General features: G+C 44.1%; 1 protein-coding gene across 1 annotated transcript in view; it reads right to left on the reverse strand.

Annotated features, from left to right (window-relative positions):
- The window catches only part of DENND2A (DENN domain containing 2A), a 36,082-nt gene that overhangs the window by 8,176 nt on the left and 7,543 nt on the right, over positions 1 to 20,363 (reverse strand). The window contains exons 4-13 of the mRNA XM_010167512.1: positions 20,121 to 20,242; positions 17,519 to 17,716; positions 15,350 to 15,443; positions 14,013 to 14,063; positions 10,901 to 11,088; positions 10,071 to 10,180; positions 9,791 to 9,860; positions 9,087 to 9,164; positions 8,449 to 8,589; positions 6,138 to 6,286 (exon numbers count right to left, since the gene is read on the reverse strand). Of these exons, the coding sequence (XP_010165814.1) occupies positions 6,138 to 6,286; positions 8,449 to 8,589; positions 9,087 to 9,164; positions 9,791 to 9,860; positions 10,071 to 10,180; positions 10,901 to 11,088; positions 14,013 to 14,063; positions 15,350 to 15,443; positions 17,519 to 17,716; positions 20,121 to 20,242 (1,201 nt within the window). The remainder of the gene's footprint in view (positions 1 to 6,137; positions 6,287 to 8,448; positions 8,590 to 9,086; positions 9,165 to 9,790; positions 9,861 to 10,070; positions 10,181 to 10,900; positions 11,089 to 14,012; positions 14,064 to 15,349; positions 15,444 to 17,518; positions 17,717 to 20,120; positions 20,243 to 20,363) is intronic.

Raw genomic sequence — 20,363 nt, forward strand, 5'->3', positions numbered from 1 at the left:
GCTGTGCCTGACCTCATCAGCAAGCCCATGTCTTGCTGTGTCTACCATATATGCAAGGCAGATAATTAATCTGAGAGAAATGAAAATAATGACACAACACAGACCTAGTAAGAAACAGGAACATTTACCCAAAAAAACCCAAACCACCAAACAAAAGTACACCCCAAACCACCCAGAAAAAATATGGGAACAGTATCAGGGTACATTATTTCTCTTGTATCTTTCATAGAAGCTAATCAAGAAAGGAATTGCAACAAAAATGAACGTGCCATCTTAGAAGTGCACTCCAAGTTAATGAGATCCTTTAAAAGCTGCCTCCTTCAAGGTGGTCTTACTTGCACACCCATACATTTCAGGCTATGCTAGCAGATGCAAAAGCAGAGGCTTCTCTTCCCCTCTGTTAACACAGAGCATATTTTCCACTTCTCATTTTCTGACTGATAATAACCTCAGTAATAAAAACAACATCATGGTGAAAGCTGAAAGAACTCCTCCTTTCATTGCTTGTGTGCAGCACTGTGGCCCAGCTCTTGGACCACCACCACTGGACTAGTCTTAGAAGTTTCCCTCTGTCACAAATCCTCAATCTTGAAGGCACATCCAACTTTCTTGCCTAAAGGTGGGAACTGCCTTTGTAGACCAAACTTGAAAACCAAGGGAAAGGATCTCTGTGATGCCAGGTAGCTCCACAGAGGAACAGTGAGCAGCTGTTCCATGGTTATTTATGGCATGGTGAGATATTATGACATGCTGTCTCCTATTTATGGTGGCTTGTTCTTTCCTCAACCCTGCTCTCAAGTCCCAGTGAATACACAAGGTATGTGAGAGATTAAGTGGGAGGAAAGATGGCTGAGGTCCAGTTAGTTGAAGTCACAGACAGAGCTGTGTGAGTCTGAAACTGTAAGCACCACGCAGTGGGAAGTAAAATATAAAGCTTCCCCTTCCACATTTCCATCTGTGAATGCCTCATCATCTCCAGGATAAATCCTAATGACCTCTGCTCTGAAACATTTCTCACTGTGGAAGACATTTTCAGGGAACAATACCAATAGGGTTGAGGTTTGTGAGCCTCCTTCAAAGGCAGAGCAGTTCAGAGATGGACACGAAGGAGGTAACACTGAGGTGCCTCTTCCACATGAGAATCAGTCAGACTTGCTCTCAGGGAGCCGCAGCTTGCCAGGAGCACAGCGGAACCTCGGTCCTTTGGAATGACTCAAGCCTAAGCACTCTCCTTCTCTTGGATATGGCACTCCAACGAGCACTAAAGGACTGCTGATTCCCACCATGGCTACTGAGCCTCGCAGAAGAACCCAGTGTGATAAATTCCTTTCATGCCATCTCTGTGCCCATGTGCTCCTCAGCCAGCAGCAATGGGGGAGACTGCCCAAACTACACCACAGTTGTAACACAGCAGATACCCCTCTGAGCAGAAGGTGAACATGGCCACTGAAGTTCTGGGACTGCTCAATCTGGATGCCTCTTTCTGTGAGATGTGCACAGAATCCAGCACAGTTGATGTGCACAACACAACCAGAATGGTTTAACACACTCTCAAAGCACTAACTATTTCAGTGTCAGTCAGATCTTTTATACCAAACAGGCAGCCAATGTCTTTGGCTAGCTACAGCCAATGTCCCTACAGAAATCCTGATACCCCAGGACTCTTGCACCATAACCACGTTGACGACTGCTGCCATTGCAATAATACTGACCCAGATGCTGCGTTTTGCTTGGTGCACTCCAGATGCCATCAGGAATGAAGAGGTCTACCTGATGCGATTGCAGTGTGCTCTGGGGAGTGCCATGCAGGCCCTCAGGCCACAGAGGTCATATGGGACACAGACACCACTTTTTTAAGGCTTTTAGTTTCAACAGCTAATCCTTAAAATACTGCAGATCTTTAAAGTGCATGTTCTGAAGGGTTCATTCAGCCTCCTGTGGGGAACACAGCTGAGCTGCATGTTTGATGTCACTTGCACAGGAGCCTGCAGCAAAGACTGAGATATCACTAGTATAGAGGCTAAAAAGTATTGATGTACATAAAGAACATGTCAGATCCCTCCCTAAAGGATCTGGATATAGACGGACACACAGATCTCTCTGGCTGAGCACTCCCTCGGTCAGAACAATGGTATTACAGACACCCTGACAACTCAGAACAGCTCCTAAGGAAGGATACTGGTGGCTCAGATTGGTTGCTTTCCTCCCAAAGTTCAGACTGACTACAGGGTTCCCAGCTTTCCACTCCAAAGGCAAGCACCTATGGTAAAAAACCCCAAGCTGAATCCTTCTTTGGGTTTAGGATACTTCATGATTTCTGAAAAACACTACTGAATCAATCAGCATTTTGGAGTTTAATGCCAGGAAGCCCTTTGCTCCCTACATGAACTAAACTGCTGAAAATATGCTGGGATTTGTCAATTAAACATGGGTTGATTATATGTTTTTTCTTTTTTTTTTATTTTTTAATAAGCTCTGCTACAGTAGGATTCATTTTACAAACACCTTTGGACTTCTGACACTGTGTCACATCTGGATTTACTTATGATGGATCACAGATCTGGTTTACAACATTTAACAGGCACAGGAGCTTCCAAACTTTGCTCTGTGACACAAATCGCCAGGACAACGCCAGGTTCCATCAGCTGAGGGGACCGTCACTGCCTCCCACCGACGTGCCAGGTTAATGCAGGTGAAGACATGAGCATTAACATGCTCTGAAGGAACAACACTATTATATGACATCCAAACTTCATCCTTGGGTTTCTTCTTCCCCCCAGCCACAATACAAAAAGGAGAAATCTAGGAGGCTGGGAATCTCAGTCCCAGATCAGACTGTCGTTGTAGCACATGGAAAAGGCTTATTTTGATGATTAATTACCTTTTACTGGGGATGACTACATTTAAAGTGTCTCCTCTAATTCTTTCAGATCTGCTTTTGATAACAATTGCCACTTTGTGTTGTTGACACAGCTGTGGTTTCTGGCAGGGACAGAGGCAATTGCTCGAGCTGGTCAGATCCACAACAAGCTTTTGAGGAAGGAGCTCTGGAAAAAGGGTGCCTTGATTTTAAGCCTATGTATACAAGCTCTCCTGATTTAAAAAGTCCTCTCTGTGTACTCTTCTCTAGCTTTTGTTCGCTACTGCACTGTAAACTTTAGTCCTGGAGTGGTGGAGGCCATGGCACAGCTTAGGCACTGCAACGCCAGAGCTGCTTTTGTTTCCAGGTGATGCTGCCTGGCACGCAGTTCGAGGCACTAATGACCAACATTTTAGAAGACATTTTCCAGATAAAAGTGGCAAAATTTCACAAGGCACTGAGAGCGAACAAAAGCTAGAGAAGAGTACACAGACCAACAAAGTTTTAACAAAGTCATTTTCCTGGGTTGCAAGGCAATGTACACTCCAGTTTCCATAGTGATAGAGGGGAGGGGGGAAAAAAATCCAAAACTAATAAACTAAATTCTTTCCTTTTCCGTTGCCAAGCTGTAGATTGACAGGTCTTTAAAAACACTCAATGTTCATTCTAAAGATGGAAAAGACAAAGTATTTTACTTGCTGTACACTTGTTAGATGCATTTTTTGGCTCAGCTTGAAAACATTTCGCAGTTCACACAGTATTTGGCAAAAGACCTTTCAGCTTTCATTTCCCACAGACTGATTTTATAGCAATTAAAAGATGTAAATAAATTGCATACATCATTTTCTATGTCACTCACACTCAGACACACCTCTAAACACATGTACAGATGGTTGTTGATAGTGCCCACATGAAAAACTGCAAAGATGAATGATACATGTAATTTATTATGCATCTTTCACCATGTCACCTGCACTCTCCCCATTAATCTATCTCAGCTGGATTATTTCTAGCATTCCTAACCTCTGAGCAGTTTCCAACAGCTGCTTTTATCTTTTTTTTTTTCTTCTCTTAAACTATTGCTAAAAAGTATTCCTTTTCTTTCCTCTGAAACTGGCATTTTCACCCCTGAAGTAAATACTACTTAAAATTCATTGAGTTCAATGTGTTCCTGACCAAGGAAAAGTATTATTTGAAAAGAAGGTCCTGTATCTACAATACCATCAGCTTTCCACCAACAAGTAGAAGACATGGTTTACCTTACGAAAGGCTCAACAATTCAGTGCACTCAAGTCACTGGACTGGATTAAAATACAATAGTTTACTTAATTTTGAGGGTTATTGTCTTTGTTCTCTGTTTTTCAAGCCTTTACAGTCCTTTGGGGTAATTATCAAGTTCTTTCTCCACAAAAATGAGGGACAGAGAAACTTCATATTTTGTCACAGGAAAAGAAAAAGACTCTCCTGCAATTGCTCAGAGCAAAGTCTTTTCAGAAACATCAAATACTAAAAGTCTTGTAGAGATCTGGCAAACCTACAGTAAATATTTGAGTCTGAGCCCTGTGGCCTAACAGTCCCTGGATCTTTAAAACGTGACAATTCTTTTTTTCCAGAAGAAAGCTGTTAATGGTATATTTAGAGATTCCAGAAACTATGATTCTATAGCTCTCTCCCATTCTCTTTTACAGACCTGGGCAGCTGAACTCATTCCTAAGGACCCTGGATATACTGACAAATGATACAGAGGGCAAAACACCATCAAAACCCATAGGAGTGCTTTGAATTAGAGATATTCTGTAACACACACCATGCTCAGAAAACGTGGTGGTGTGCTGTCATATGAAGATGTGATAGGAAAAGATCGAGTAAATAAAGGTTTATTCTAAAGTGATGCCTTAAAAAAAAAAAAAAGAAAAAAAAAGTTCCCTCACTTTTATTCTTACCACCCAGCCCTCATGGAGAGATTACAACATCATCTGTCCCCTTAAGAGATTTTCTCAAAATGTAAAATTTGTCCTACAGAGAAGGAGAAAAGCGTGCCATAATAAATTATCACATAAATCATATATGCTATGTAGAAATATAGCATTTGGATGAATTCTCTCATTTTCGATGCAAGTCTGAATGTTCTGCATGAAACTTGTGGCTTAAGTATCCAGAATACTAAATATCTATGCATATAATGTATCAGTTATTATAATGAGGCAAATCTTCCCCTTTCTGACCCAAGGCAGCTGTCAAAAACTGCAAGCAGCCAGTGTTGCCTGGATGCTACAGCTTCCTTCTCTCCAGCCTTCCTATTCCTGTGATGAGATTGCCTGAGTTCTGCCCACAAAGAGCCCTGGAACCCTGCAGGTTGAATTTTTCCCTTAGCTTTCCTGTAGAAGGGGCCTCCCCATCCTTTGCCCCAGTGCTCAGTCCCGGAGCTGCAGCCTGCTGGCTGGAAGTTGTGAAAACAGACAGCTTAGGGGCACTGTTCACTCCTGAAACCTGAGCGTGCTCCGAAGTGTCATTACTCATCCAGGCAGCTTTTCTTTCCCCAGCCTTGGCGAACTCTCCTCCCTGAATCCTCAAGTGCTTCAAGGGCTGGAGAGCTGCCAGCCACCAGCTGCACAAGATCTTAAAGAAACCTGGGTCCATTTTCATAATTTAGGAGAGCAAACAAAAAAAAAAAATTTTAAAAAACCCCAAACAAACAAAAAACAAAACCACAAAAAACCCCAACAAAAAACACAAATTGAGCAGATTCAAAATAGAAGAAGGAAGGCCTCTGTCTCATTCCCTCCTCACTCCATCCTTTACTTTCACCTCTCATAAGAAAAAAAGTCTGTAGGAACCAGTATTAAAATACAAGCTTTAGATTTAAGAAGATTCTGTGACATGAGGGAACAAGCCAGAAGGGACAGTGACCTTTGCCTGAGGCTTGATCCTTGGGTACTCCAGCACAGCTCAGTGGGGAACACTGCAGCATCATGGAGCAAAAGGAGAGGTTTCATTTATTTAGCACCAGGCCTCTGCTCTAAAACCATCTGGAGGACAGGGAATATGGCTCTCCCTGGGGACAAGATGCAGCATGCTTCTAGAAAGCTGCAAAGCGAAATTATGGTGCATGGTCCGAGTTTCCCACTCCTGGGAAGTAAAGCCCTACTCACATGAGATAAGAAGTTAGAAAAGAGGAGAGAAGGAAAAAAAGAACAAGGCAGAGAGATGAGTCACTGCAGTCTTCTCAGCCTTCCTTCCTCGGAAGCATTTTGTTTAAGGAAATGCAAGAGGGTACCTGAGCTTGTCTGCGATAAAGATCACCCTCCTTTCCAGAAGCAAGGAGGCGAAGACTCTGCTCAGGTGCCGCACGCTGAGGGATGTGAACAAGGACTCAAAATCAACGTGCTCAAGCCTGGAGTCAAGAGGCCGCCGCAGCTCAATGACCTGTTGGAGAGAAAAAGACCAGAGGTCAGCTCTTGCTGTCCACCCATACTGTGGTGAGCACAGACAGCTAACAAGCATTACCAACGGCGCTGGAGAGCACTGCACAGAGTTAAACCCCCAGACAGTCTTTCCTTGTGTTACCTCCCACAAATCCTTCTTCCAGATGAAGCTGAAGACGATCCAAAGTCCACTCCAATGGACACAGCATGAGACCAACCACAAGTTCTCCCCTCCGGACTGAGGACAGGGAGCGCTTCATAAGGAGGAAAACTAGTTTGTGTCCAGCTAGGAGTGGTTTCCAGGATTTCTGGCATTCTCGCAGCAGAATGGCACGGAGGCTTTCACATTTGCACTCTCATTTTTACAGTTATGATTTTTTTAAATTTTTTTTTTACTGCAAGAATCGGGATGCCCAACCTACTGACTATACATTTTTTGTATCAGTTACAGAAGAGAGCAGCCTGTGGACATTTTTCTTTGTTTATATCTACTTAAGTAATTCCTGTCACAGCACCTTAGCACTTCATACTCTTTATCTTAGACAGATGCTTATCTAAATTGTTCCTGAAAGCCTCCAACACCACACATTTCATAAATCTCACAAGAAAATTATTCTGGTTCTGAACTACCCTTACCCACACCAAGCCTGCAGCTGAAACATGTCAGTGGCAAACTACTTCAGCTATTTGTTGTCTTATTCTCAGTATACACTCAGAACAACTGGTCACCTCCCTCTCTGTGGAAAACTTCTTGTATATTGGAAGGTTATTATCATGTGTCCTCCTTTGTCCTTTGTTTTCTATATTAAGCAAACAATTTTCTCAAGCTTTGCCTGTATTTTCTAAACCACTTAGGAAGTGGAACTAGTCTCCTAGTGTTTGTGTTTTTTGGAAATAAATTTCCACCAATGCTGGAAAGTAGAAAATTCGATTTTATTTATTATTCATCCTTTCACTTGCTTTCACAATTCATGAGTTTGTCTAAATCATACCATACTGTTACTTCTGCTCACTTTATGGCCCACTATACCACCAGATGCTTTTCTGAAGTACTGTTGCTCCCTCAAGTTACTTCCATATTGTATTACACTACTCATTTTTTCTTCTCAGCGTTTTGCTCTTCTCCATATTGAATTTCAGACCAAACATTCAGTTTAGCAAGGTCATTTTGAATTTTAATCCCTTACTCTCCAAACTCCCTGCAACCCATCCCAATGCTGTCATCTACCCATTGTCTAAATGTGGGGTTTATGCCATCAACCAGATAATTAATGAACATTAAGGATCCGAGAAACAAAACAGCCAAAACATTCTCACAGCCTGACAGCATACTATTTGGACTCTACTCCTCAAGTGCAGATTTTAACCAGCTATGCATGTGCTTTGCAGTAATTTCATTTAGTTTGGACTGCTTTCACTTTGGTTGAGGAGAATGCCATCATGTAGTGCCATGGTGAAAACCCCCAGACACAACCTGTATCAACTCGCTCTCTTTCTCTCACGTTCAAGGCACACAGGAAGTATGGCCAAGACCACATTCAATTTGGCTCCCTCCACCCTCCCACAGTCCCTCAGTGCTATGCTCAAAAGCTCTGTACTCTTAAAACCCTCCCACTGTCCTTACACCACAGTGTGGGAGATGCAACATGTACCCTCACCTCCATGCTGTGAAAATGCCATTCTGAAAAGGCTGCAACATCTCCCTTCTGTGGCTTCAGGTATTTTTTGACCAGAACCCTATGCCCTGTCCCACACGAACAGTGGCTCTGTATTAAGAAAGCTGGAGCACATGTTACGAATCCTGCCTTCAGGGAAGTTAAGTGTGGGGGAGACTTGAGCAGATCCAAGGTCATGTGCTGCACAGCATGGGGCCCACCAGTGTGTGCCACTTGGCCTCACGGCCAATGCCCTGTTTCATTTTGCCATATTAGCATGGTTGTGTCCTTAAATTCATTTTTACCATATCATTTCCCTTCTGATTCTGAAGTCACTGAAGTGTCCATGTCTGGTCCCCTATTTTACTTCCTAGCTTCTCCACACAGTTATCAGATAATCTGTCCTTGAAGATGAAGGACAGTGTTATGTCACAATCCCAACTTCCAGTCACCAATCCTGAACTATTTCATGGCCTAAATGTCCCTCTCTCTAGGATGGTGTCTTTACCTCTGTTCCCGAGCCTGGCAAGAAGTTCTTGACTGTAATTGTCCGTCCCAAAGCTGGGAAAGGTGCCTCCATGACACTCCTCATGAGAGGCTGCACCAAGGCAGGGGAAATGCCCCGTCTTTTCTCAACCTCGTCCAAGATCTGAAATAAAAGCATGAAGACACAAAAACTTGTAAATCAGGAGGAGGGAGGTAACACCAGGAATAAAGTGCACCAGCATCTACGTTGTCTCCTTAACCCAGCATGTACACAGAGCCTTGAATCATAAGGAAGAAGGTAAAAGGTGCAATTGAAGACTCTTGATTTCCTTCAGCTAGAGAAACCTAGCTCCAGTGAGGTCAATGGAAAGCTTACACTGTGCAAACTCCCCACCACCCCTGGAGTCAGGGCTCCACCTTTTAATCTCTCAGTGCTTGTGTTCTGGTAGTTCTGCTGAAAGAACAAGGCAACAGCTGACAATCTAGTTTTCCTTTTAACCATGTTTTTGCTAGTTTCTGGACATAGCAGGTAGTTGCCTTCCCAACACCATTTCAGGCCCTTTCTTCAACCATCAGCTTCCTTGATCCCCATTCTTGTGGTGCTGACTTCACTTTCAGATCCCTCTTGTCCTACAACACAAATTCCCTCACCCCCCTCACCTTAGAGAAGAGATTGAAGCATCCAAGGCGACTCACAATGCAGTAAACTTCTGGGAGACGCTTCCCTTTCCCACTGGGCTTTCAAGACAAACACAAATACACACACAAAAAACACCAAGATAATGTCACTTATAACTACTGCAGAGACAGAGTGACTGGTCTCTTGGTTCTGCAGCTCACTTGCTGGCTCAAAAACTGGCAGACATTTGACAGCACGCTGCTGATGACAGTACCTTAAGTCTGGCTCAAACCCTCGTATGCTAGAAACAGTGAGGAGAAATGGGCATATCCACAGTATGATCCCAACCTCCCTAAGTCAAATGACTAAAGCAGGCCAGACTGCTCCACACAGAGAACTCTGAGCCTACAGGACCAGCACAGGTTTTGACAGTTGTTCAGTAGCTTCCTAAACCTAAGGGAGATGAACTCTTATCTTCAGCTTAGAGGTGAAACAACACTCCATGGTCATAACATTAAGCGCTGGAGGAAAAGGTAAAAGAGCTATGCCTGGGCTGGAAGGTGGTACTCAGAGAGGGATTTTGGCTCTTAGCAGAGCAGAAGAGAGCAAAGCTGCTCTGTTGCCACTCTTTCTTTCCACACTGAAAGAGAAGAGCAGCAACTTCTACTTTCCAGAACAGGTGCCAGTAACACCAACTCCACAGAAGGCTGCATCTCTATGAAAAGAAAAAACCAGGGATAATTACCAGCAGCCTCCTACAGTATCCAAATCGCCTGCTTCCATCTTCCCCCGTCAGGACAAATGAGAATGTCTCACTGCAGAAAGAGAAACCAGGATGACAAGACACCCTCACCCACATTAAAAGGCTCTGACATACCAACCCAATAAACCCACAATACTTTTGCATTTCCAATACACCCCTCTCAGGGCTCTGCCCAATTTTCTACTGTAACAGCTCTCATATTTAATTAGCTGGATATGTAAATCTGTTTCTCATGAGTCAGGATACAAAGTACAGTACTTACCTGGCAAACTGATGGATGGGGGCCCAGTCTTTTGCATCAGGGAAGCAAAACTGGGGAATAGCTTTCAACTGATCTTCTGCCTCGCGCATGAATTTGAATGAGCGCTCGAGCTAGCAGAACAGAGACAAGGAATGTTTCCAATTAGTCATGTTGGGATGGAATGACTTCAAATATTTTTCCTGTGACAAATGAAGAGGTGATGACAGAGGCTAAGCTTCTGCCTGGAAGATATTAAAATTTCTGTGATTCTGGCTCACCTAATCTTTAGATATCTTAAAGTAACTCTGTGCCCCCTATTCCACCAAGCCCTGCATCTGCAGCATCTGCCCCTGCTGTATTGTGGCTTCAATCTGGGACGCATCTTCCAGCAAGGGGCGAGAGAACTGAAGTCTGAGGGGAGCATTGGCTACATCCCATTTACAAACACACTGTCACACTGGTTCTGTGTTTCTCCCATTCCTCCAAAATGTTCCTAATTTTGAGACAGACTATTGGTGAAAGCTGTGCCTTCCCTTTAAGAACATGTGTCTTTTCCCAAGTGTCAGTTTTCTTTAAAGAGAAAAGGAGGAGAAAGGGAATAGCTACATAAAAGTCACAGCCAAGGGTAACAGAAGATCTAAATCAGCTGCTCTTTCAAGAGTGAGGAATACCATGACAATTCTCAGGGGGTGACTGCAGCCCCTCTATCTTCAGTCTCACTGAACACTGACACAGCAGAGGGGTTACTGATAAAACATGTGGTCAACAGAGCAGCTGTGGCTTCTCCAGCTGTGCAAGTGCACCACGCAATCTGAGACATGTCAGTGAGACTTTCCCGACAGGCACCGCACCTTCAACGGGAACTGCTGGGTAACTTCAGGGACATAGGCAGCCCCAGTCTGCTTCTTGTGCAGTGACACCACAACAAAGTACTCAAACAGCTGCCTCTCTTGATATTCAATCAAATCCCGTTCCAGGGTTTGGTACCGCGGCGTTTGCTTCAGGCGAGATTTCACATGCACCAGGCGCTGGCTGTGAGCTACAGAGAAAAGAGCAGAGACTGTGACTTTGTCTAGCTCTTTGCACAGAGCACCAATACTGCTTTGCAGAGACTTACAGATAAACTTGAAACCACCTCACTGCATTTACTTTGTCAGTGGCCGAGTAAGACGTGGGAACCATTTGGAAGCTGAACTATAAATATTGACAGAGATGGGACCTAATCTTGTGAGTGCCATCACCCTGAAGAGCTTTGGCAGCAGAAGGATTTCATGGATAGCTTTTACAGCTGAAGACAACCCAAACTGAGACATACATGGGACACGGCATAGCAGATAATGTCTGGGCAATCTTCCTAGCACTCATTTATGCATCTTTCAAAGCCAGCAGGGTTAGGTGATTGATCGCCTTTGTTCAAAGGACGCTGTGAGTAGCGATCCCCGTGGTTTTATAAGACCAGCACTTGGGTCAGGCTAGGGCTCCACTAGCTGAGTAATGCTGGGGACTCCCAGCTTTGGTAACGCAGGCTGGGCCGTAGGCCAACAACAAAAAACCTGAAAAGAGGTGCAAATGAAAAAGGTTGGCTCATGCCAGTCCTTCCTGTGCCTAAAACTTATCTCTCAGGGCCATGTTTCTACAAGCTCACCCAAGACAATGGGAAAACAAGAAAAACTGCCAAGAAAGCTGTAACTGCAACGCACATGAGCTGTGGGACAATAAACATTCCAGCGCAGAAAGTAATGAAAAGCTGCCTGCTGAGAAGAGACCAGATGAGATTCCCTAAGACCACCCCCTTGCTTTGTGTTACAGTTGCATCCCAAATTAAATCTCCAGGATGTCTCCCTTAGTCCTATGACAAAAGAAAGAAAGAATTAACTACAAGCAGAGACTACAGGACATTCTCACAACTGTGCTTTTTGGGAATATGGGTGGCAAGACAACATTTTGACAGAAACAACACCACAGGGATACTGCAGAAACTCCAAATACATTAGACATATACTTGGGAGACAGGGTTTCCTGAGAGATGGTATAAACTTCAGCACAGACTCTTGACCTTTTGTCTGGTAAAGTTGTGCTGCTCGTGGACTATTCCAGACAATAAAATTTAAAGCAATCTCGAAGTGTCTCTTAAACCAGAGAGCGTAACGGTCCCTGGGCAGCTAAAGCTCTGGAAAGATGGCTCAGACTCCTTTCTCTCATCACCTCTTATGCTATTTGCTTTAAGGCTGTAATTCTTCAAAAGCTTTCAGAAGTGGTTTCTGTTTCACCAGGAACTTCAAAAGGAGCAGTGTAACAGCAATGCAGAGAGCTTCTGAAAAGCTTGCTCAAGCTCTGCACTGTTTATATTCTGCACAACCTACTACAGATACCAGGACTGTACTGCTGTCATCATGGCAGAGTTTGTCTTTGACATTGTTCCTTCCCAAGGGTCAGCACTTACGGCTTTGACATGCAGTCTGATGATTGCTGTCTGATGATTTACTGTGTCTCAGATGATGTACGGGGACTTGCTAAGCAGAGGTAACTGGCTGGTGTGTTTGGTCTGCTAAGTTCAAACATACAAAATCTAAAGTCCCAGATAAAAAGGACTTGCTAAATAATTTCACTTTCCTATTTAAAAATAGGAAAGTTGACAGTTCAAAAAGGCACAAAAGCAAAATGCAGGCGTAGCTAGAGCAAACAGCAAGTGCCAGAGCTCCTCTTCACACTTATGTAGATTTGCACAGCCACTCAGATCCAGGTGTATATTGTTCTGAGTCCAGTGCTGTTGGATTTGAGGTGACTTCACATGATCTCCATCATTCTCTGTATTGGTAGTTCCTAGCTGTAATTATACAGATGTTATAGAGAAACCCAGGGTGTTGCACGATTCACTATGGGAACCAGTAAAACAAGAGTTTGAGTCTTCATGGCCACATCTACACTGCCTCTCTCAGCGGCATCTGAACATGGACTATATTTCACAACATCATGTTTCAATCAGCTGTGAATGTAATTTCTGGGCAAACCTTCTCTGACTGCCTCCAGGTGAATCTGAGAACCTGTCAAAAGGTAGGTGGTGGCAGCAATTTTCAGCTTGATCTTGCTAACACAGCAGTACAGATACAAGATTTCCCAATGCAGAGGACAGCAAGAGCATACAGTAGTTCTTGTGTGGGAAGCACAAGACAGAACTCAGTCTGAGGCTTCTGTTCTAAAAACCTGAAAGAGGGTAAGGACAAACACTCCAAAGCACAACGCGCTGCGGTTGACACAGAGGGGGAACTGCTGCTTACGCCTGTCTTTTCAGCTTGGGAACTGACCTGCTACCCAGATCAGGCGTGCAAGTGAGTTAGGAAACTTTGGAATCTGAGGGAGTTTCCATCTTGCATTCTAACTCTGCCAGGACTTTGAATTTGCCATATAAATTCCCCGAAGATTGTAATGCCACCACCATGTCACAGGGGTAATTACCAGTACAAGCTTTCAGAAGAGCATTATGGAGACCACCATACATATACCTCTACTGGAGTGCAGCAAACAATGCAGTGTAGGCAACAATTCAGATAGTGCAATTCTGTTGTCCTAGCTAGTTGGTCTGACTGGTGGTTTTTCTCCCTAAGTAAAAGCGCAGTGGGGTTTCTGAACACCCAGTCCCATGCAATACTGCTTCTGTCAGCCTGGTCATACATCTGTGACTGTGTACTTCAAAAAATCTTATTGTATTTCCACAGTGTCCAAGCCATCTCCTAGGAAAGCCAGTGCAAAGAGCTTTGATGGGAATTGGAACAGATGTTTGTTTTGGACTCCTATAGTCCCCTGCCCACGGATTTTCTACTGCAGTATTGAGATCTTCGTTTTCTCACTGCATTCTGAGTGGAAACAAAGCTCCTTCTCCAAAAGCAGAACGCAGATCCTGTCCCAGGATCTCAAAGCAGAGTTTATCAGGAGCCATTTGCTCCCTTCACACCTTTGCCTTACCTTTCAGCTTCTCTTCAGTGTCACTGTCTGATTCGCTGTTTTCATCTGTAACTAGGAAAAGAGAAAAAGGAAGATGAATTAAGTAAAGCCTGTTTATAACTGTGCATTTCTTATCACTGGCATGAAAAAGCCAGGCCTGGAAACTTCAAGGGGAAGACAGTATAGATCCCAAGGGCCTTGCTCTTTTCAAGGGTGCATATACCCACAGACATTTAGCTTACCAACCTTGGTATCTTCTCATTCATTCAAGGAATAATAATAATAAAAACAAACAACAAAATAAATTTTGCAGAGCCAAAAGAGTTGCATAAAGAATAAAATGCCAGAGCGGTATTTTATCCAACTCTGTACAAGCACAACTCCAAGGCAAAATACTGATTAATATGCAGCAGTTTGCAGGACAAGGGATAAAAACAAACAAACAAACAAACCCCAATTGCCAGACTGAATCAGACTCAAGATCTATATGGTCAAATAGCCTGTTTCTGTCAATGATGCCTTAGACACTTCAGAGAGTGGTACAAAAAATGATGTAGAGACAAGCCTGGGATGCTTTCCCTGAAGGTTCATATAACACACTCATCCACCCTGTGGGTGTATATCCTATATAAAATAGGATAAACAGTCGCAAGTAATTGTGGGAAACAAATAGAGCTGGTGGTCACCTTTTGCTGGAAATTAGGGTGTTTTGGAAAAAAATACGGTATTGGAAGGACATAATTTTAAGATTTACAGAGATGAGAATTTTAAAAGTAATTGCTCTGAAGTATCCGAACACTTCTGGCAAGTTGTTAATTGACAGTGGGAGGTTGAAAGTCTCAATCTTGCTATGATGGAGATGGTCCTATAGTCAAGTCTAGAAAAACTGAATCCCAGCTGAGGCCATTTGTTTATTGGGATGCTGAAGGAACCAGGACTGTTTCAAAATCTAGTATCTTCTATTGGACAGTTCACTAAAGTGACACATTCCCGCAAAATATTTTGATCTCAACAAATCAGTCTCTTTGGACAGAACATTCCTTTCCAAAGCTTCCAGCCTGTTCCAGAAATAAACATCAAAAAGGGAGACATTTTTAGTTCGACCTATAAGGTTATCATGTAAAGCCATGGAATGAAAATGAAGCATGAAAACAAAAAAAAAGTTCCATTTTAATGGAAGCCTTTTGGGCAGAGGAACAGCCTTTATCTTCCCAAAAGAAAGGGTAGAAGCCCCAACTCAATCTCACCCTGGAGAGGAAGAAGTGCCAGAAAACAACACATAAATCACTAAGCCAGCCTAAACTCTAAGACAAGTCCTCAAAAAGTCTTAGGTGTGTGATGATTCAAAGTTCCTTTACCTTTCCCTGAATTGCTCTCTGTAGACTGCGATAGTCTCTTGACGCGTTTCTTTCCCCTCCGTGCCTCATAAATGGCATTGATTTTCAACACAAGCTGCTCAGCAAACACACAAACAAACAAACAAACAAACAAGGTTATTTTCCTCCCCAGGCAAGAAAGGAAATTAGAAGTTCATGCAAAGTGCTCTCTTTCCCAACCCTGGCCATATTGAAACTCTTCACCTGATGGCCCAGAACTGACAATTACCAGCATCTACCCTGCACAGCAACCTGCATCTACACTGCCAACGACCACGCTCACTCTGGTACAGAAGCAGTACAGTCATGCTGGTGTGGCAGGAGTCAAGGGGAACAAGCCCTGATGAAAGGCCAGGTCTTAATACACTTCCACACTCTGTGGCCATATGAGCTCAACGATGCCCACCTGGGCCTCTCCAGACTGTGGTCCACACTCCAGTGAGCACCAGAAGGTCCCTTGGGAACCCGCCCTGGTCTGAAGGTTTGAAAAGTAGAAAACTGGCTGGAAAACGCCAGCAAATTTTAATGTCTTTATGCCTTTAACATCTGCTGGAAAAGCCTTCACATCAAGCACGGGGGAAACACATCATATAAGGAATGCTGAAGAAATTGAGATGGGTGGGAGCCAATGATGCCAAAGTACTTCATCCTAGTGGTTGGCTATGCAACCCTGGTCTCCCAGCTGACCAGGAGAGACGACATTTCAGTCTGGGGCATAGCTGGGCTTAGTGGCTCATTCAGTGCTTCTGGCCTCCCCATCCATCCCTGAAGAGGAGTGGAGTTGCAGAAGGACCATGCCAGGCTTCCCCAAGCCTCCTCAAGCAGAGCTGCCTCCTTGTCAAGGTCCCAGGCAGGAGCAGCAGGACATGGCCACAACATCCAGATTTATTCCAGAAAGTCTGGGATCCCTGCACACATGTCCTGAGAGGTCAAGGGAAGACATGCCCACAGCACACTTCATCAGGGAACTCTGAATCCAGGTCGTTTAAGTGAGAGACGGGATGCTCTGATGTGGAAGTGCAGCCTCCACCCAGCCACCCAGCTCAGGTCTCAGGTTGATCTTGCCATTGACACAGTATATCTGAGTTCTGAGCTTGCTCTTAAAGACTGCTCAGTGGCACTGCCTGGTAAATATGTACTTATAATCTTCCCCTCTAGCTGATATAAAGTATGTGTGAACACACTGATAGAGCTCAAGCCCACGCACAGATGTGTAGGCATATCGGGAAAGACAACCCTAGACATTTGTAGTTTTTGGATCATTCCTGAAGAGCTGAGGTATACAGAGAGGGCATTCAAACATCAGATATGCTAACAAGAACACAGATCTGGCAATCAGGATACAAAGAGACACAAACACATCCCTTTTTCCCCCAGATGAAAACTGTGGGTTCAGAAAAAAACCAAAATCACCACAGACAGTCCCTGGTAGCCTCTGCTTGTCCTGCAAAGACTGGGATAAATAACTGTGTTTTTATAACTGTGTTTTTGAAACATTCAATAGATAGAGTGCTGCCAAACCTCATTTGGACTGAATACACTTCCTGCTAGTTCTGGAAGAAAATAAAATTGAAATGGAGTCATGCTGTATCCATATATGAAGTAGGAAACATTGCTTCAGAAAATGCTTATGACTACAGACAACCCCTTTTGTCACTCAAATGTCAGCATTTTCATCGTTCAACTACAATCACACTCTACCTTGAATTAGAAACACCCAATGCATGAATCGGACCTAGCAAAGAACAACAGATTGCCAGGAGAGAAAACCAACACAACACACAGACAATTTGTGATTGTCCTATCAAGCACAGAAGGAAATACAATGAGGTATGTTTTTTGCAAAAATATTAATTGCTTTTTTCCCCTCTGACAAACTTCAACTCTTATGCCTTTTTTTTTTTCCCTTCTTATTTTATCTCTCCCGACAATCATGATATCTCAGATGGAAAAATAACTTCTTCAAAACTTGCAGAGATGTTTGCCAGCCTTCTCCTTCAGGCAGAAAGAGGGTTAAACACAAGTCAAGCCAACTGCCAGGACAACAACTATACTCCAGGGATGCCACAGTGGAAACTAAAGAAACATTGTCTCATACTCACGCTCCTGCCTGGGAGAAGCCAAGCAAAAGAGAGAAAGCCCTAGACTTACCTTGGGAATCTTCCTTCTCCTCTTGCCATTCTGAGGGTCTCCCAAGAAGAAGAAGGTGTCATCTGGACTGCTGGGGGTTGAGGGAGGGCTGATTTTGGATGGTGACCCAGTCCCATCACGGCTCAGTTTCCGTATGTCTGGCAGTTTGAAACTCCGCCGCTCTGAGTTTTGCCGGAAAAAAATGGGCTTGGAAAGCAACTGGGAATGAAGGAGAAGAAATGAATAAGCACAGCACCTTATGCACCTTTGCTTCACTGCCAACACTGTCGTGGCAGTAAATCCAGTGGGGCAGCCACAGCACTCGGTTAGCAAAACAACCCCCCAAACTCTGAGAACGCTCACAGCTTTCTGCAAACACGAGGAACTTGCCCAGCTGCTGGGCTAGACCAGGACTATCTTGACCAGAAATGCAACCATCCCATATTCATTCCAGACCAGAATGTAATCTCAGGGGTTGGCCAAGAAGCCTTGCTCCAGTGTGAAAAAAAAAATCTCCCAGGACTTGTGTAATCCAGAGGCTGGGACTGTAAACAGGACAAGACTAACCAACCAGCCAACCACAAGCATTTGGGATACGGAGCAACTAGTCAGGAGGAACAGAGAAGCGGTGAGACTAGACAAAAATCACTGTCAATACGGTTGCCTTTGACAGTAGCCAGAAGAAAATATGTCAGAGGAGGGTACAAGAAATACTGTGATAGACAGTTATGGAGACTAGTTTCCTCCTAAGCTCATTAGCAAGTTCAGTGGGAGCACAACAGCAGATATTTAAGTACCAGCATAAAGTTTCTAAAGTCCCTGACCAAAACTAGCATCAGAGAAGCAGAAAGCTCAGCTTCAGATAAAGAAAGGCAAACCACTTCTCACCAGAAAGATGCTCAATAAGAACCCTTTTTGTCTCCTCCTACAGAATTTCCCAGCAGTTATGGTAAGTTTAAGTCACACTTTTTGTTGCACCGTATCTGCACTCCCAGAGGATGTATCTGTGTGGCACTAAGCAGTGTGGAGGAGAGGTACCCAAGCTAGTTCTGAACAAGTCACAGCAGCATCGTAGCTGAGGCTGCTTCCATCAACAGACACTCAGCAGAGTTATTAGCCAGACCAATTCATTCATTCAGGTTAGCTCAGGTGTCTCTGGATGGTTTGGCAGAAGACATTCAACTCACAAAAACGCTTACCACCCACAGAGAAATCACATCTTAAAATGAGTTTGGGAAGAGCCTCCACACTGAAGAATCTCATCCTGCACTAGTGATGTAAGCTACTACTGAAAGTCTGTTCAGACCCATTCTCCATCGGTCTCTAGCCTGAGCAGGCTACCCAGCATGATTCACGCTGCAGCTGCAAACTCCTTAGTTGCCAAGAGAGCTGCAGCACTGATTTTCTGACTGATGCAGATCATGTTTTTTAGATGTCAAAGCACTGTAGTGTAACTACTTCTCCTCAGCTCTTTACTAAGTGTCTCCTGCTGGGAACCACAGCTATGGTGAAAGGCATTCCTATGTAACACTGCAGCTCCCTTTTGATAGCACAGGTGGGAAATTAGGGGCCACAGGTGATTGCAAAGCTCTCTAGAAGGAAATCAACTTCATCACAACACTCATATATGGACCCTTGCTGCTCTAGTCAAACCAGCAATAAAGAAAATGGTTTGAGAACCACAGAACAATTTTCACTTTTAAGTGTTGAATTATCCGAAGAAAGCTCAGTTGCTGATTAAGCTGGTTGGAAAAGAGCAACATGTCAAGAAATGATGCACGTTAAACTTCTGAAAATGTTGGGTAACAGTTCTAATAATAGCTGTAGCTTGGAGAGTATGGGAAAACCCTCTGGTCTGCAAAACCATGTTTAGACCCCTGCTATCCACTCCGAACCCAGTTGTTGCCAAGATGACTTCTGCTGTCACACTGCCCCTGCTGCTCCAGACTTGGACTATCTAAACAGACAACAGGAACCAACCAAAACAGCTCAGGAGGCTGAGAGCAGGGCTGGCCTTGGTAAGCTCAGAGCAAGAGGTGCAGACAAATGTTTTACTTCTTTTGGTTTTCACTGCCAAGAGGAACATGGCACCAGGCTGTGAGCTGTGCTGCTGGTGGGGACATCCTTTTAGTATCGGCCCCCATAACCAAGTTACCAGCAACCATCTCATCCAGGAGAGAGCAAAAGAGGTATCCTAAAGCAGGGGGCTGCAGAGGCACCTTGGCATCAGCACGGGCAGACTGCGTACTGCCCACCAACACTGAGCCAAGATGACTGCAGGGCTTGATTACCCAAGCACTTAAATACCCTCTTTGAGGGCAGGAAGAGTTTTCTTGAGCTATATTAGCAAAACATCTTCCCCTCTATCAGGGAAGGCAGCCCTGGTGTGAAAAAGTGAGAGCCAACAAAGCACTTGTATAAGGGAATGCTGGTTTTTACTTTGCTAAAGGGCAACAAATATCCTCTTATCACACTGTACTCTGAGCAGTGGTAAAAGACAAAAAGGAAAAAAGTCTGACATGATGAAAGCCAAATCAGCAAAACTCCACTTTTTCCACACAGAACCTGGATTTCACCCAAAAACTTTCTGGAGCAGGAGAGGTGGCCACTTGAATCAAAGTACCTTAGTGGGAGTCCCAGGTACAGAAGAGGTGGGGGATGCTGGGAAGGTCAGGACACATTTCTTCCCCAAACAGCGGCTGTTGGTCTCAATGTCTTCATAAGGGTTTTCCTTCGATGGTGGATCTGCAGCAAAAAGCCACAAGCAAGACAATGTAAGTGCAAAAAATCCTTGAGGTTTGCCATAAAAATCTGTTTGGGGATCTGCTGGCCTTCTCCCACCTCCCACATCACACATAAAGACCTG

Source organism: Antrostomus carolinensis, unplaced genomic scaffold, assembly GCF_000700745.2.
Source record: "Antrostomus carolinensis isolate BGI_N321 unplaced genomic scaffold, ASM70074v2 scaffold4815, whole genome shotgun sequence".
NCBI lineage: Eukaryota > Metazoa > Chordata > Aves > Caprimulgiformes > Caprimulgidae > Antrostomus > Antrostomus carolinensis.